The sequence below is a fragment of the Pelobates fuscus genome, chromosome 6, assembly GCF_036172605.1.
Source record: "Pelobates fuscus isolate aPelFus1 chromosome 6, aPelFus1.pri, whole genome shotgun sequence".
Taxonomy (NCBI): Eukaryota; Metazoa; Chordata; class Amphibia; order Anura; family Pelobatidae; genus Pelobates; species Pelobates fuscus.
Window position 1 is genome coordinate 194,470,357 of NC_086322.1, and position 15,539 is coordinate 194,485,895.

Below are 15,539 nucleotides of genomic sequence, written 5' to 3' on the forward strand. Positions count from 1 at the left end.
TCAGAATTTCAGTCTTCTCCTTTTAACTGCCAATTCCACCAAGCTAAATGTATTGATGCACTAAGCATTTGGTAGAAGAAACTGGTTACATTATAAACAAAGGTGTGGAGATTGCAATAAAATTGTCAGGAACACATCGGGAAAGAGATCATAGCTCAAAAGATCCACAATAGGTGTTCAAACCAGAGGCCACCAATGACCACAAAAAAATAAAATAAAAAAAATTCACTTATTTTTTATTTTTATAGATTAGGACATAATCTGTCTTCAATGGTACAGGCAGATGTTTTGTTCTCTGGCATTGATTGAAAAATAGACATAACCAGTAAATAAGGATCGGATAAGTATTGGAGAGGTGTGTGACAAGTGTTTAAGTTTCAGTGCACTCGAGTCACTCTTCTTAGATGGGAATATTTTTACAGATAAAGATTGTGTTTTATGAACAGAGTTGGGTGCATCATGAAATCACAAAAGCAGATTGAAACCAGTTAATGTTTCTCATAAAGTGTCTCCTCCCAAATGAAACCCAGTATGTGATATAAATAATGTACAGTAATTATATATTTGGTCTTCATTAGCAGTACCTTAGCAACAGCTTTTCAGTGGATAACCTCCCTATGAAAGCATAGTGATCAAACACCCACGGGACAACCACATTAATCCCAATCAAAGAATATTTATATATTTTATAAGAATAAGTTATGTGAGTGCTAAAGGTACTCAAGGAATATATATAGTCATCTTTATTCATACATTGTTGGTGTATACACAACACAAAAATTTCAGCAATGGAACATTTCTTTATTAATGTTTGTAGCACAAAAATCTAGTTAAAATACACTGTGTGCCTTGCTAGTTTCTCCAATAAACATTACTAAAGCTTACAAACCCTTTAAGGGAACCTGACAAGATTCACTTCACCCTCTGCTCCTGCAATGCTATGTCCTCACAAAAGGTGGGTATTACACCTTCAATAGACACCTCTAACCGAACCCCCAGTCTTCTTTGATGTGACCCAGTTGGGAACGCTTCTCCATGCAGGACAAACCAGGCTGGCTTCATTGCCACCATGCCGTCGTCTAACGTGACAGAGACACTCTGTTCCTATACTTCCTAGTCAGGATTATTTCAGCTAGGGAGTTACCACAGCAACCAAAGTGCCTACACTGTCGTAGCTATGTATAGAGTAGAAGGACCGCCTGTGTAAGGTCTCTTCTGTTCTCCCTTCTCAGTCAATACTGAAGAATTGATTGGCAGGTGAAGGAAAAAACAATTTTAAATAGTTTTTTTTTCTCTATCAATCGATACATTTGTTAGCAAATCTGCCAGCAGATGTATAGACATAATTTAGAAATACGTTAGTTGTAACTGGCATGACGGGCACTCATTACACTGACCTCAGCATAATTGGAAAATAAAAGAATTCTACTTCTACAAGGAATGGACCAATCCCTACATTCACGCAAGATATCCCATTAGATCATTAAAGGATTGAAAGAGACCATGAAATGGACAATGTAAAGGTTAGTAAAATTATTTATATCTAAAACAACACTAAACATATACCAATTTGTTGTGAAAAAAATAGAAGTTAAATATTAGGGATAAACTGAATGGAACATTAAAAACAAACGGAATATACCTTACCAGAGTAAACTATTTCATACACATATCACTTTATTCCAGTACGAAGGGCATAAAGTTTGAAACTCTAAGCAACATAAACGATGTTCCTTCCACACGATATGGTACAAAGGGATTCATTCACTGAGGAAAGCCCAATGTGGAAACTAATGTATTCTCTCTTCCTGTTCAAGGACTTGAATGGTATGTACTCTACAGGTGAATATTATAGAGGTCTCCACCTCTCCTAGCAGCTTACTGTGAAGATCTGAGTGCACGCTTACTTATATCTACAGCTCCATTCACAAAACTGCAAACAGACCTATCTGTAAGAGGAAAGTTGCTGCAGAGCAATTACTACTAGTTTAGGCAGAGGTTCCACTCATTTGGTGAACAGAATGAATTTATGAGTCCACAAACTCTTGCAACTGAACACAAAGACTGGCTGACTGAGCACACTACAGGAAGCTGAAAATCCTAAGGTATTTGTATTTTGCAGTAGGACACTAACAAAAAGTGTTGTGTATATATTTGTGTATATATATACCGTATATACTCGAGTATAAGCCGACCCGAATATAAGCCGAGGCCCCTAATTTTACCCCAAAAAACTGGGAAAACGTATTGACTCGAGTATAAGACTAGGGTGGGAAATGCAGCAGCTACTGTTAAATTTCTAAATAAAATTAGATCCTAAAAAAAATACATTGATTGAATATTTATTTACAGTGTGTGTATGTGTGCAGCGTGTGTGTGTATGTGTATGTGTGCAGCGTGTGTGTGTATGTGTATGTGTGCAGCGTGTGTGTGTATGTGTATGTGTGCAGCGTGTGTGTGTATGTGTATGTGTGCAGCGTGTGTGTGTATGTGTATGTGTGCATGTGTATGTGTGCAGCGTGTGTGTGTATGTGTATGTGTGCAGCGTGTGTGTGTATGTGTATGTGTGCATGTGTATGTGTGCAGCGTGTGTGTGTATGTGTATGTGTGCAGCGTGTGTGTGTATGTGTATGTGTGCAGCGTGTGTGTGTATGTGTATGTGTGCAGCGTGTGTGTATGTGTATGTGTGTGTGTGTGTGTGTGTGTGCAGCGTGTGTGTGTGCAGGTGTATGAGTGCAGTGTATGTGTGTTGCAGAGCCCTGGTGGGGGTTGGGCAATTTTTTTTTCATTTTTTTATTTTAATTTTTTTTTATTATTATTATTTTTTATTTAGTTTAATTATTATAATTTTTTTATTATTATTTAATTATTGATTTATTTTATTATTACTATATATTTTTTTGCGTCCCCCCTCCCTGCTTGATATATGGCAGGGAGGTGGGCTCTCCTTCCCTGGTGGTCCAGTGGCATTGGTAGTTCAGTGGGGGGGAGGGGGTCTGTCAGAGCTGTAACTTACCTCTCCTGCAGCTCCTGTCAGCTCCCTCCTCCTCCGCGCTGTCCATTCAGCTCTTCTGTCAGCTCACACTGTAAGTCTCGCGAGACTTACACTGGGAGCTGACCGAGGTGCTGAACGGACGGCGCGGAGGAGGAGGAAGCTGACAGGAGCTGCAGGAGAGGTAAGTTACAGCTCTGACAGCCCCCACAGCCCATGTCTGTATTATGGCAATGTAAATTGCCATAATACAGACTATTGACTCAAGTATAAGCCGAGTTGGGGTTTTTCAGCACAAAAAATGTGCTGAAAAACTCTGCTTATACTCGAGTATATACGGTGTGTATATATATATATATATATATATATATATATATATATATATATATATATATATAATTTATTTAAATTGTTTTATTAACATTGCATTTCAAAATACTGGGGTTTAACTCCAGCTTTTAGTGTCTTCTGCCACTGTATTTAAAAAAAAAAAAAAAAAAAAAAAAAGTTAAATTGTCTAGATATTTTCATATAAAATTAAAACACAAACATGAAGTCTGAACAAATGCCTAATATTAGTAAGTTCCAAATGGCAAACCAGAGAGACACACAAACTCTTCCCCACCCTCTCCCCAAATCCGATTTGTAGCTTTCGGCCTGTTACCATCAACTGTAAGACTTTACCTTAAGCATAAGCTTGGACATTTCCCTCAGTTTCTCTGCTGTGTAATATTGTCTGTGTAGTAATGGGTGGTTGGCCATTTTTCTTAAGTGCATCATTACATTGCATAATTCAGAACTTTTCTCTGCGGGAAAAGCAAAAGCAAAGCTTATGTATGCAATATGCAAATTTAAAATGTACTCACAAATACATACATTTTCTTCAATATTACCTACCTGTTCCCTGTGTTGAACGCTTTAATTTATTCATTAAGTCATTGTACAGCTGTACCTGTTTACTGGACAATGAACAAAATTGTATGTGCTCTTTCTTTGGAGGGAGTAGTTGAAGGACCTGGAATTAAAAATAACATAACATGAGCTAACTGCATTCAATATTCCCCAGAATTTGTATTGAAAAGGTTACTCCACCATGATATTGTTAAATTTCTAATCATAATTTGATTAATGTTTTAATAAATGTTAAAAGGAATTCAATGCAGTACAAAACTCCAGTACCTGCCTTTCATGCAAAACATTTGATTGGACTTATCTAGATGGAGAGAGGGGAGTTGACAGAAGAAGGACACTATTCAAAAAAACAAAAACAAAAACCAGAATAAATCTGAATGTAGGAATGAAAGGGAGGGTACATTCAAGCTTCCTCTTGCAGGAACGCCCCAAAATGATTACATTTTTGCACACACTTAACATACGAACAGAGTTCTAGACTGCCTAAGTCATGTGTGCCGGGGGGATGTAAGTAGCCCCCCCACAATTAAGTGCAGATTACACAAGTTGAAATGCTGCACAGGCAGATTCTTTGCTCTATTACCACTTCTCAAAGCAGAAGTGGTCATGGATGTTGGAAAAAAACCTCTAAGCTCCAACCTAAAAAGTAAGAAAACACAAAAGGAATTGTTTCTAGAGTACCAGTGAGAAAAATCTTTCACTTGTGGATCACAATATGCTTCCTTAAGACCCAATTATATTATGAAATGTCCTGATTTCTACACAACCTTGCATTTGTTAAGTAACTGAGACATTCATTTTCGATCTAGAATAATTAAATGCTTTGTTATGCCAAATAGTTTGTCAATGGTCCTTAAGGGGTTAATGTAAGTGTGTTTAAAACTACTAGAGACTGCTAATATGGCAGAAATGCCTCACCAGCTTCCATTCAAAGTATATATGTTACCCAATGCAGGCCAATGACAGGTCAGCTTGAAACAAAGGTTATGTAATATGGCTGGTGAAATTAGCAGGATTAGATTTGCTTTGAGAGAGTGTTTAACCATGGTGAGGAGATAACATGGTAATGGGTTCCAGAGGGAATTGGATGAGGAGTTATTTAAGTGTTTTTCACAGTGAATCAGCAGGGAAAAAATGGATAAGAGAAACTCAGAAACTTTTACCTCTATGCCATCAGTTGGAGTTATCACAACATTACACAAAACATGTTCTACAATCCTTTAGTAGAATAATTAGCAGAAGTTACCCTAAAGAAAAAGGTTTTATATAATTATGTATACTCATTGATTTATTACCTCACTTTTGACTCTTCTAAGTATAAATGGCTTCATAATCAGTTTGGCATGAGCTATTCTCTCCCTTTCAAAAGTGGTTTGTTCATCTGTGGATTTCTAAAAACAGAAGAATAAAAGTACTTATTACATAGCCTCAAATAATCATGTAAAGGTAAGATCTAAAAAACAAAACACTGTTGTACTGCCACCTTCTGGTCACTTGGTAAATTACAATTTAATTCACAGCCATTTATTTCTCTTTTAACCGCTTAAGGACACATGCCATGTGTGACATGTCATGATTCCCTTTTATTCCAGAAGTTGTGTCCTTAAGGGGTTAAAAATACTTGTGACGTAAGCAATCATATAAAATGTGAAATAAGAGGGATCAACTGCCGGGTGTAACTAGCTGATATATACTTAATTAATAAAGCAAAATTAAATCAATGTATTTACACATTGGCTGCAGACATTCGAATACGCAAATGTAGGCCTTAAAGATGCTTATGAGATCATGTTAATTTAATATAACATTTTATGGTAACATTTTGTAATTGCCACTCTAAAAGAGAAATAAAAAAAAAAAACACGTTTGATCACCATAGGCATATTATATTAATCCAACATATTTTGACTAAGCCACAAAAAAGTAAACCATTAAAATGAAAGTGAAAGGTTTTTTTTTAGTACACACACTTTGCTGATACTGTACTATTCATAAATACTAAGATGGTTCAGGAATTCACAAAAGCATGGGAAGTCTGCTCTCAAGAACATTAAAGAAGGAGCTTGAATAACCCATTCAGGAGATGGAACAGTTCTAAAAAGCCGTCACATTTTTTTTTTTCCAATCTTTTACACTTTACTACAGAAAAATGTTTTACTAGTGAGTTAGTCAAAATATTAAAAAGAATATTATGGTTTTTTTGCATATTTCTCACTTCTTAATTTCCTAAGTTAAATACATTAATTTTGAAAATTTCTAAAAAAAAAATTTTACTAAATTTTTTTTTTAAATAGCATTAATAAAAAAACCTACAGATTTATTATATATATTAAGTACTTTTAAAGGCAAACACAGCCTTCTTTTGACAAGACATGGCACTAACAACTCTGTGGAACCGTTGCCATACTGGATAATTTTTTATTGTTTAGACCAGGGCTTGACAAATTTGCTTTGAATCTAGGAGCCAGGTTAAAAAAAAAAAAAAAAAAAAGTTAGGAGCCCGGTTTTTCAACCTCAAAAATACATTTCTTAAAGGGACACTAGTCACAAGAACCACTACAGCTTAATGTAGCTGTTCTGAAGTCTATAGCTTAGCCCTGCATGCTTTACAATGTAAACACTGCATTTTCAGACAAAAAGGCAAAGTTTACATTGCTGCCTAGTAACATCTCTAGTGACAGTCACTTAGGTAGTCTCTACAGGTGCTTCCTGGGTCAGCAGCTTCTCCATGCTATGCATCTATAGATAGGCATTGATTCGATGCGTCCCTACAAGGAGATGTTGATTGGGGCAGCGTTGCATTTTCATGCGCATGCGCAATAGTCTCCCAATGCTATCCTATGTGAAAGCATTGAATCGGCTGAGATCGTCAAGATTGATGGAGGTAGGGCCAGCCGAGAGAGTCTGCAAGGCATGAGAGTCAATCAAATCATTACGGCAGCCATATTTCTACAAAAGTCATGTTTTACTGGGGGAAAAAAATGCATTAAGAATTGCCTGTTTTTTTCTTTTACATGTATTGTCTCCAAACAGATCTACTAGTAGAATGCTATATACATGTAAGGGAGCATTCATTTGAAAGAATGCAGCTTTAGTCTGATAAAGCCTTTTTGGAGCTGCTGTTCAAGAACACTGAGTATTATCTGCTGGCTATGTGTACATAGATCTATTTCTGGAATGCCTAGTAGGTAGATCTGAAAGTGTTAAACTACAATTCCTATTTACATAGTAATACAAGCTGAAAAAAAGACATGTGTCCAAGTCCAGACTCATCTGTTTTTGCTTTTCATCCAAAAGAAGGCAAAAAAAAAAAAACCTCAGTTTGAAGCTCTGTTCAATTATGCAACAAATATTTTTCAACCACAGAATGAGAGTCAGACCACTCATTGGATCACGAAGCTTAAAAGTGTGAGAGGAACAGGAGAGAAAGGATATTGGTAGAGTATCCTATGGAGTGAAATACCCTACTAGTTGCAGGAAACAGTAAGGGTACAGTGGAGAACTTAACGTGCAACCTTAATGTGTAAATATTAAAACTTTTAATAAAAAAATTCTAATATGTAAAAACTGGTAAAGAGTCAACACCCAAAAACACTAGTGTGTAAAACAAAAAGTATATAAATCAAATAGAATAAAATCAACACTTGTCTGAGACTTGCATAAAGTACCCCACAAACGTGAGGGGACTATTGTCTAACCTGTGCGTGGCAGCTGTAGTTTTAAGATAATTAGTCGGGTACAAAGTGTCCAGTAGTATCTGGGTGTCCCAGCCAGGTATTTACCAACACTTGTCTTGGATATGCCGCAATTTGATACAAACATTTGCAGTGGGGTTTATTGTCTAAACTGTGCGTGGATGCTATAGCTAAAGGCAAAAAGTCTGGTAAAGAAAGCCCACTTGTATCTGGGGGCCGCAGCAAGGGGTTTCCAACACTTCTCTGGGATTAGCAGCAAGTTGAAACAAAATTAATAGTGGGGGATTATTGTCTAAACTGTGCGTGATAGCTTGTAGCTGAAGACAATAAATGCCCACTAATTAATAAATCAAATAGAATAAAATCAACACTTTTCTGAGACTTGCATAAAATACCCCACATACCTGAGGGGACTTGTCTAAACTGTGCGTGGTAGCTGTAGTTTTAAGACAATAAGTTGGGTACCAAGTGCCCAGTAGTATCAGGGAGTCCCAGCCAGGTATTAACCAACACTGGTCTGGGATATGTCGCAATTTGATACAAAAATGTGTAGTGGGGATTGTTATCTAAACTGTGCGTGGTAGCTATGGGTAAAGAGTGCCCACTTGTATCTGAGAGTCGTAGCAAGGTGTTTCCAACACTTGTCTGGGTTTTGCGGCAAATTGAAACAAAATGCATAGTGGGGTTTATTGTCTAAACTGTGCGTAATAGCTTGTAGCTGAAGACAATGAATTCCTACTAATTAATAATACAAGAATTAAGTCTCCGTAACGTGAGCTAGAGTCAATGAGAGATCCCTATCCAGAATCCAAGGAATCTCTGCAAGGAGAGGGAGAGAGAAGGTTTCGATTGTGGCTTAATAGGTGGTGATATGGTAAAAAATAGTCACCCATAATGCTGTATGAAGCTTAAGAAATACCTTGAATCTCTGCAGAGGAAGGGAAAAACCCTAAGAGATAAGGTGCCCTAACAAGTAACAATCTGTGACTTCAAGGGCACCCCTTAAAAGTAATGCCTAATATTCCCACTGCAATAGGATGAAACCTCCCTCCAACATCATATGAAGTATAGCTAGAATAGGGACCCTGACTCACTAGTTAATTAAAGCGCTCATGATAGGTACGTAGGTGTTAGTAGAAAGACTGCTGGTACAGTGTAAAGACTGCTGGTATAGTGGCTGTGGATAGCGCTAGTCAGTGCCCCTGACGCACGTTTCGCCACTCTGGCTCATCAGAGGGGAACCGGACCCCTGTTTTAGTCCAGTTTAAAAAGGTAAAGGGTAGCTTTCATTGGTCTATTCAAAAAGGCAACAGACCAATGGGGAGTGACCGAGGGAGGGTTTAGCAATTTTAACCGCTGCGTTAGAGAAGTTAATTTTGTTTCAACGTGGTGCTAATCCCAGAGAAGTGTTGGAAACACCTTTGCTGCGGCCCCCAGATACAAGTGGGCTTTCTTTACCAGACTTTTTGCCTTTAACTATAGCATCCACGCACAATTTAGACAAATGATTCCCACTGCAAATGTTTGTATCAGATTGCGACATATGCAAGACAAGTGTTGGTAAATACCTGGCTGGGACACCCAGATACTACTGGACACTCTGTACCCGACTAATTTTCTTAAAACTACAGCTACCACGCACAGGTTGGACAATAGTTCCCTCACGTTTGTGGGGTACTTTATGCAAGTCTCAGACAAGTGTTGATTTTATTCTATTTGATTTATATACTTTTTGTTTTACACACTAGGGTTTTGGGGTGTTGACTTTCACCAGTTTTTACATATTAGAAATTTATCATCGGTTGCACGTTAAGTTCTCCACTGTACCCTTGTTTCCTGCAACTAGTAGAGTATTCCACTCCATAGGATACTCTACTAATATCCTTCCTCTCCTGTTCCGCTCATACTTATGTGCATTATTAATCAATTTCACTAGGGGTTAACCCCCACTCAGGAGATAAAGATAGAAGGTATGCAGTAGCTTATGTTTGGATCAAGAAGCGGCTTGCCCACATATTTAAAACAACATCCCTGAATATTATGTATTTGCAAAGATTAATCTAGTTGCTGTTTAAACTCTGATAAAACCACCTCTTTAGGCAGAGAACATTCTTATTGTTCTAACTGTAAACACGCTTTCCTTTGCCTTAGATTAAATCTCCTTTCTTCCAGTCCAAATGTGTGACCTCCTATCCTATGTATAGTACTGTTTATGAATTGATTTCCAGATAATGGCTTGTATTGGCCCTGAATATATTTGTGTATTGCTATTATATACCCTCTGAGAATCAACTAAAAAGATTTCAATTTGTTAATCTTTCTTCATAACTAAAATTATTTATTAGCCTGGGTATGCACTTTTTCCAGCGCCATATCCTTCTTTAAAATAGGTGCCGAAAAATGACCATGGATTTATAAAGAGGTAAAAGTATATTTTCATCCCGAGAATGAATGCATGACAACCTTACTGGCCTTAGCAACTGCTGATTAACATTGCTAACTAGTTTGTGGTCTATAACAATCCCCAAATCCTTCTCAAGTGTTGTTATCCCAAATTCACTACCATTTAGGATGTAAGTTGCTTGTGCATTCTTTACCTCGAAGTGCATAACTTTGCCTTTATCTACATTAAACGTAATCTTATATTTGAGTGCCCAGTGCCCTAATCTATCTAAATCCATCTACAGTGAAGTAATTCCTATACATAAGTCATAAACAATATGGAAATGTAGCTCAAATGCCCTTTGAAAAAAAGATTTGACCTATATATTTGCTTGCTATTTTGATATTACATTATACAAATCCTTTTTGTATGGCATGTGTATTTGCCTTTGGTTGACAGATTGCTATTAACTGGATACCATCATAACGCTCTAATATGCAATTATGACATCTAAACCTCTTGCTTTGAAGGTATAATTATTTAAAATAAAGTTTACTTTTTTGGAAGTGAACATCCTCTTGAGTTCACTGGTGCTGCTGCTGAACATATGTGGCATGACGAAATTCAGGAGAGACATCAGCTCCAACAAATTATTCTGTAAGGGAGTCCCTGTCAATAGTAAACGATTCTTAGCCTGTGAAGTAAAGACACATTTATAAGCAAATAGATTAAACCCCTCACCAGCTTAAAAAAAATATAAGACTGCAAATTTATATGCAAAGTCAAAGTAAGCACTATTTGTGAGCGTAGTCCAGAAAGTTTTCACTTGCACAAAGCACCTTTTGCTACAGTACAAATTGCAAGTAATGGTCTTTGTTAAAGATCTGTCTTTCATTTACAGCTCCACAAAAAAAAGTGCATACCAACTTTAAGGGATATCCCTAAACCATAACGTCTGCCTCTTGGACAGTATATGGTGCACTGTGGTTTTCTAGCTCAGTGTATAAATTTGCTTGCAACTGCACAGTTGGATAAAATTCACTGCAGCTATTTGAATGGCATGTGAGACTGCTGAACCAGGGATGCCACCACGACAGTGTTTTACAAAATATTCTGTGCATATGTAGCATTGTGTATACTGTGTGTGTGTCAGTACCTGACATGTATAATTCAAGGTGGCCATTCTATTCCCAGTTTTCTCTCCAACTGTTCTTTACAAATTATAGTTGCAGAAGATTACTGTGTTCAGTCTGAATAAGGCAGGGCTGTTCAGAGAGCGAATACAGCGATTCTACACTGTAGCCAGGAAAAAACATCAGTATTTGCACTACTGTTTTTTTTTTGTTTTTTTTTTTAAATACTGGCACCGACCAGGCAGTCGGCGATTATAGTCAGCAGCCATACTAGCGGATTCCTGTCTTACGGTCAAATGCTTTATATTTAAACTATATCTAATTGTATTGCATTTTCTCCATCTTTACTGAACAAAAACACCTGAAATATATACACACACAAATGATATTGAGAGAGAGAGAGAGAGAGAGAGGCACACTCCTTAAAAAGCACTAAAACAAACATAAATAATGACAAGTATTTTTAATGGATGGAGGACTTACATTTAAAGTCATCAGGTGCTGATACCTTATGGAACTCATGTTCTTAAGCATGTGCCCTTCGTCGAATACAGCAAAATTGACCTTCAAACGTCGGAACAAACTACGATCTTCGGAACTACTAATTACACAATTGTATCTGCCATTTAAAGAAACATTAACTATTAAAACATTTATGTATGTAATTGAGTGCTACATTTCCCAAGGTACAAAGCCACTGCCCCCTGCGCCCTGACCCCCTCCCCCCCCCCCAAAAAAAACAACCTTTTTGAAAGCATCACTGTTTAATAGATACATGCCAATGAAAACATGCATATAATTATGTATTTTTTAATTGGGGTCATCTAAAAACAGCTTGCAAAAGCTGCAGATCTCTTCTCTGAAGCCTTTGTAAGCCTTCACTTGTTCCTTCCCTAGGTCAGACTTTCTGTTGCGGTCCAATCACAGACTTCCCAATGCAGCTTATTGGGAAGTCTTTGCAAAGCAGGTGCTCTGGACAATTGTTGTATCTTGAGTTTAGCTCCACTGAGCTAAACAAGAAGGACCAGTAACATGATCTACAGGGTGCTTGAAAGCTAGGAGGTTCAAGCAAGCAAGAACTCAAATCTTAACAAGCATGTCAAACTTGCGGCCCACAATGAATATCTTTACCACCCAGAAAAAATATTAATTACGAATTGGTGGGGGGGAGGGCTAATGCTGGGCCAGGAGGTGGGGGGGCGCCTCGAGTAGATGTAGTGTAACAGAGGGCCCAAGTAGTGGACAGCTGGCCACCTATGGGCATGCCTAGAGCGGTGATTACTGTTAAGGCAGAGTAGGCACCTGCTCTCCCCACACTGTAGGTGCCTACTCTGCTGACATTTACCAGGCTGGGGGGAGAGGAAGCATGAAGCTGGTGGCAGTGAGGGAGCGCAGTCTGTTCTTCCTGCTCCTCACTCGCGCCCTCTGTGGTGATGCTGGGTGCTGGAATATGACGTAATGCCAGCCTGGCATCACTAAACTGCGCGCGTGAGGGAGCAGTCAGGGAGACCTCCAGAGAGAAGATCCCTACTGGACCCCCGGGGAGAGGCCCCACACCAGTTTCCAAAGGTAGGGAGCAATCAGCAATAAATAAAATGATTTGTGAGTGTGTGCAAGAATGTATAAATGTTTGTGCCACTCAGTGAGTGTCTCGGTCAGTGACTGTATGTCAGTCAGTGTTGCAACGGCTGGACAGTGGAGGGTTTAGTAGAGAGGAGGAGGGTGCTGGGTTTTAGTAGAGAGGAGGAGGGTGCTGGGGTTTAGTAGAGAGGAGGAGGGTGCTGGGTTTTAGTAGAGAGGAGGAGGGTGCTGGGGTTTAGTAGAGAGGAGGAGGGTGCTGGGGTTTAGTAGAGAGGAGGAGGGTGCTGGGGTTTAGTAGAGAGGAGGAGGGTGCTGGGGTTTAGTAGAGAGGAGGAGGGTGCTGGGGTTTAGTAGAGAGGAGGAGGGTGCTGGGGTTTAGTAGAGAGGAGGAGGGTGCTGGGGTTTAGTAGAGAGGAGGAGGGTGCTGGGGTTTAGTAGAGAGGAGGAGGGTTCTGGGGTTTAGTAGAGAGGAGGAGGGTTCCGGGGGTTTAGAAGGGGTAGGGAGGGTGCTGGGGTTTAGAAGGGGTAGGGAGGGTGCTGGGGTTTAGTAGGGGTAGGGAGGGTGCTGGGGTTTAGTAGGGGTAGGGAGGGTGCTGGGGTTTAGTAGGGGTAGGGAGGGTGCTGGGGTTTAGTAGGGGTAGGGAGGGTGCTGGGGTTTAGTAGGGGTAGGGAGGGTGCTGGGGTTTAGTAGGGGTAGGGAGGGTGCTGGGGTTTAGTAGGGGTAGGGAGGGTGCTGGGGTTTAGTAGGGGTAGGGAGGGTGCTGGGGTTTCATTTTCAAAATAAACCTATGTTTCTATGAAAATTTAAGTTTTGTTTTTTTTGCGGCCCACATAAACTTAAACCTTGTTTATTTGGCCCGTGCTAGCCTTTGAGTTTGACATGCTTGGTTTAAAGGATTCCTCTAAGCACCATGCCCACTTCAGTGATTTGAGGTGGTCATGGTGCCTTGAGTTAGCATGTGATTTGAATTTCTGCATATATGGGGGTAACCCCTTGTCTGTCAGGAGTATAACTCCACCTCTAGCAGCATCATATGGGTATCATTAGCCAAGTTGAAACAAGAGTTCCAAGCAGATTAATTTCAGTTATCTTCAAATGTTTTGCACAGTGTGCCATTCATTGGCTCAGGGGGCTCTGCAGAAGCCTGAAGTGCGTCACCCAAAATGAGAGAGGCACCCAGGTAACACAGTAAACCATAACTAATCACTGGGGAAAAAAATTAAATTTTCTCCTGCTATCATAACCACGTCAAAGGGCTAAAGTGATTATACTGCTTGAAGTAACAGTTTAACTTTAATAAATACATATACAAAAACCAAGAGAGTTGGAGGATGCAAAACCATGTGTTAGAAAAGTGGAAAATTTGGTAAATTAGTTAGGAAACTAAAAAAAATACTACTATTTACAGACAAGAAAACCCGAAAGCTACAATATGGAGTGCTGCCAAAATTTGCAACATATAACAATGTAGTAATGTCTATAAAGTGGTGTGGTTACAAGGATGAGAAAACTGAACAACACTAGTATCGGTCACGGTCAGCCGTAGGATAAGGTAAAAAAATCTTTATGGTCTGAATTGAAATAGAGGAGTGCTTATAAAATATGAGCGCAGGAAAAAAGATAACTATCTGGCTGTAATTGAATGTTAAATAAATGCTGCAGTAATATAGCAGGCAAATTGGTGCCGTCAGCTCCAGTATGGAGAATTTCTAAACATTGCAAAATGCAACAATATTACAATCTCTATTAGCGTGAGTGCAGAGGTAAATGAAACTATCCAGCTATAATTAAATATAAATATAGACATGATATTACTAAGGTATAACAGGCAAATTAAATGGTACAGAACTGAAAATAAATATAAATATTGGAGGAGGGATCCAAGTACTAGGGATAACAACGGAGGGGATAGCAGGTCTGAGAATATCTTTCCCTATTGTGCCTTCAAGGGCACCCCTTATGCCCAACAAAGGCTCACCCTATCCTATCTGGAAAAAGTTTGCGACCTCCCCACAGATAGCTAATAGTCATGATGGTAAAACAGAGATGAAGATTATCTAACTAAGCAGCACTGACAGTGATCCGCCGTGGAGTAAAGTAAAGGACCGTAGTGATCGAATTAAAAGTAATAATACCAAATGGTATATAAAAAGAATTCTCTGTAGCTGGATGCAAATTGTTGGTACAATGCTAGTGAGAACGAAAATGCCCCTGACGTGTGTTTCGCTCGTCAGCTCATCAGAGGGCAACCGGACATTAGATCTTGCCGGTATAAAAAGGGGGGTTGCTTGAACCTGATTGGAACATCAACATTTGAATGCGCTAATAGGCTATCAGTACGCCAAGGAATGTGGTTTTAATAGTAAATGGTAAGGAGATCGTGAAAACAGAGAAATCAACCAAGTTGGAGATAGATTATTATGACGTGACACTCTGTAAAATTAATGCTGCAGATACACCTAGATAGTTGTAGCATACATAGCTAAACTGTTTAAATCCACAAGTCATACGCAATCTTTTCTAGATTATAGAATGTAGAATTCACAAACACATGCCACTCTTTTTTTTCATCAAAAATGTAATAGGTTAAACTGGATAAGGAGGATCCAAATAGACCCGATCATGAAAGGAATGATCTGCAACCATAAATATCCTCAATGGTAAACACAGACAACCTTCTCAATGTTACTGTAATACAAAATACACACAGCATAGTCTTAAACTGCACCCACTTTTGGAGGAGGGAAAAAAATAAATTCAATTATTCCAACTATGAACTCGCAAAGGAATTTACAATTTCATAATTGTAAAACTATTCGCTAAAATTAAACATGTATATTAT

General features: G+C 38.7%; 1 protein-coding gene across 2 annotated transcripts in view; it reads right to left on the reverse strand.

Annotated features, from left to right (window-relative positions):
- Window positions 1–15,539, reverse strand: part of SMARCAD1 (SWI/SNF-related, matrix-associated actin-dependent regulator of chromatin, subfamily a, containing DEAD/H box 1) — a 107,825-nt gene that overhangs the window by 22,550 nt on the left and 69,736 nt on the right. For both annotated transcript variants that reach the window (XM_063458621.1, XM_063458623.1), the window contains 5 exons: window positions 11,599–11,734; window positions 10,539–10,676; window positions 5,200–5,295; window positions 3,890–4,007; window positions 3,677–3,798 (listed from right to left, as the gene is read on the reverse strand). In XM_063458621.1, coding sequence (XP_063314691.1) covers window positions 3,677–3,798; window positions 3,890–4,007; window positions 5,200–5,295; window positions 10,539–10,676; window positions 11,599–11,734 — 610 coding nt within the window. The remainder of the gene's footprint in view (window positions 1–3,676; window positions 3,799–3,889; window positions 4,008–5,199; window positions 5,296–10,538; window positions 10,677–11,598; window positions 11,735–15,539) is intronic.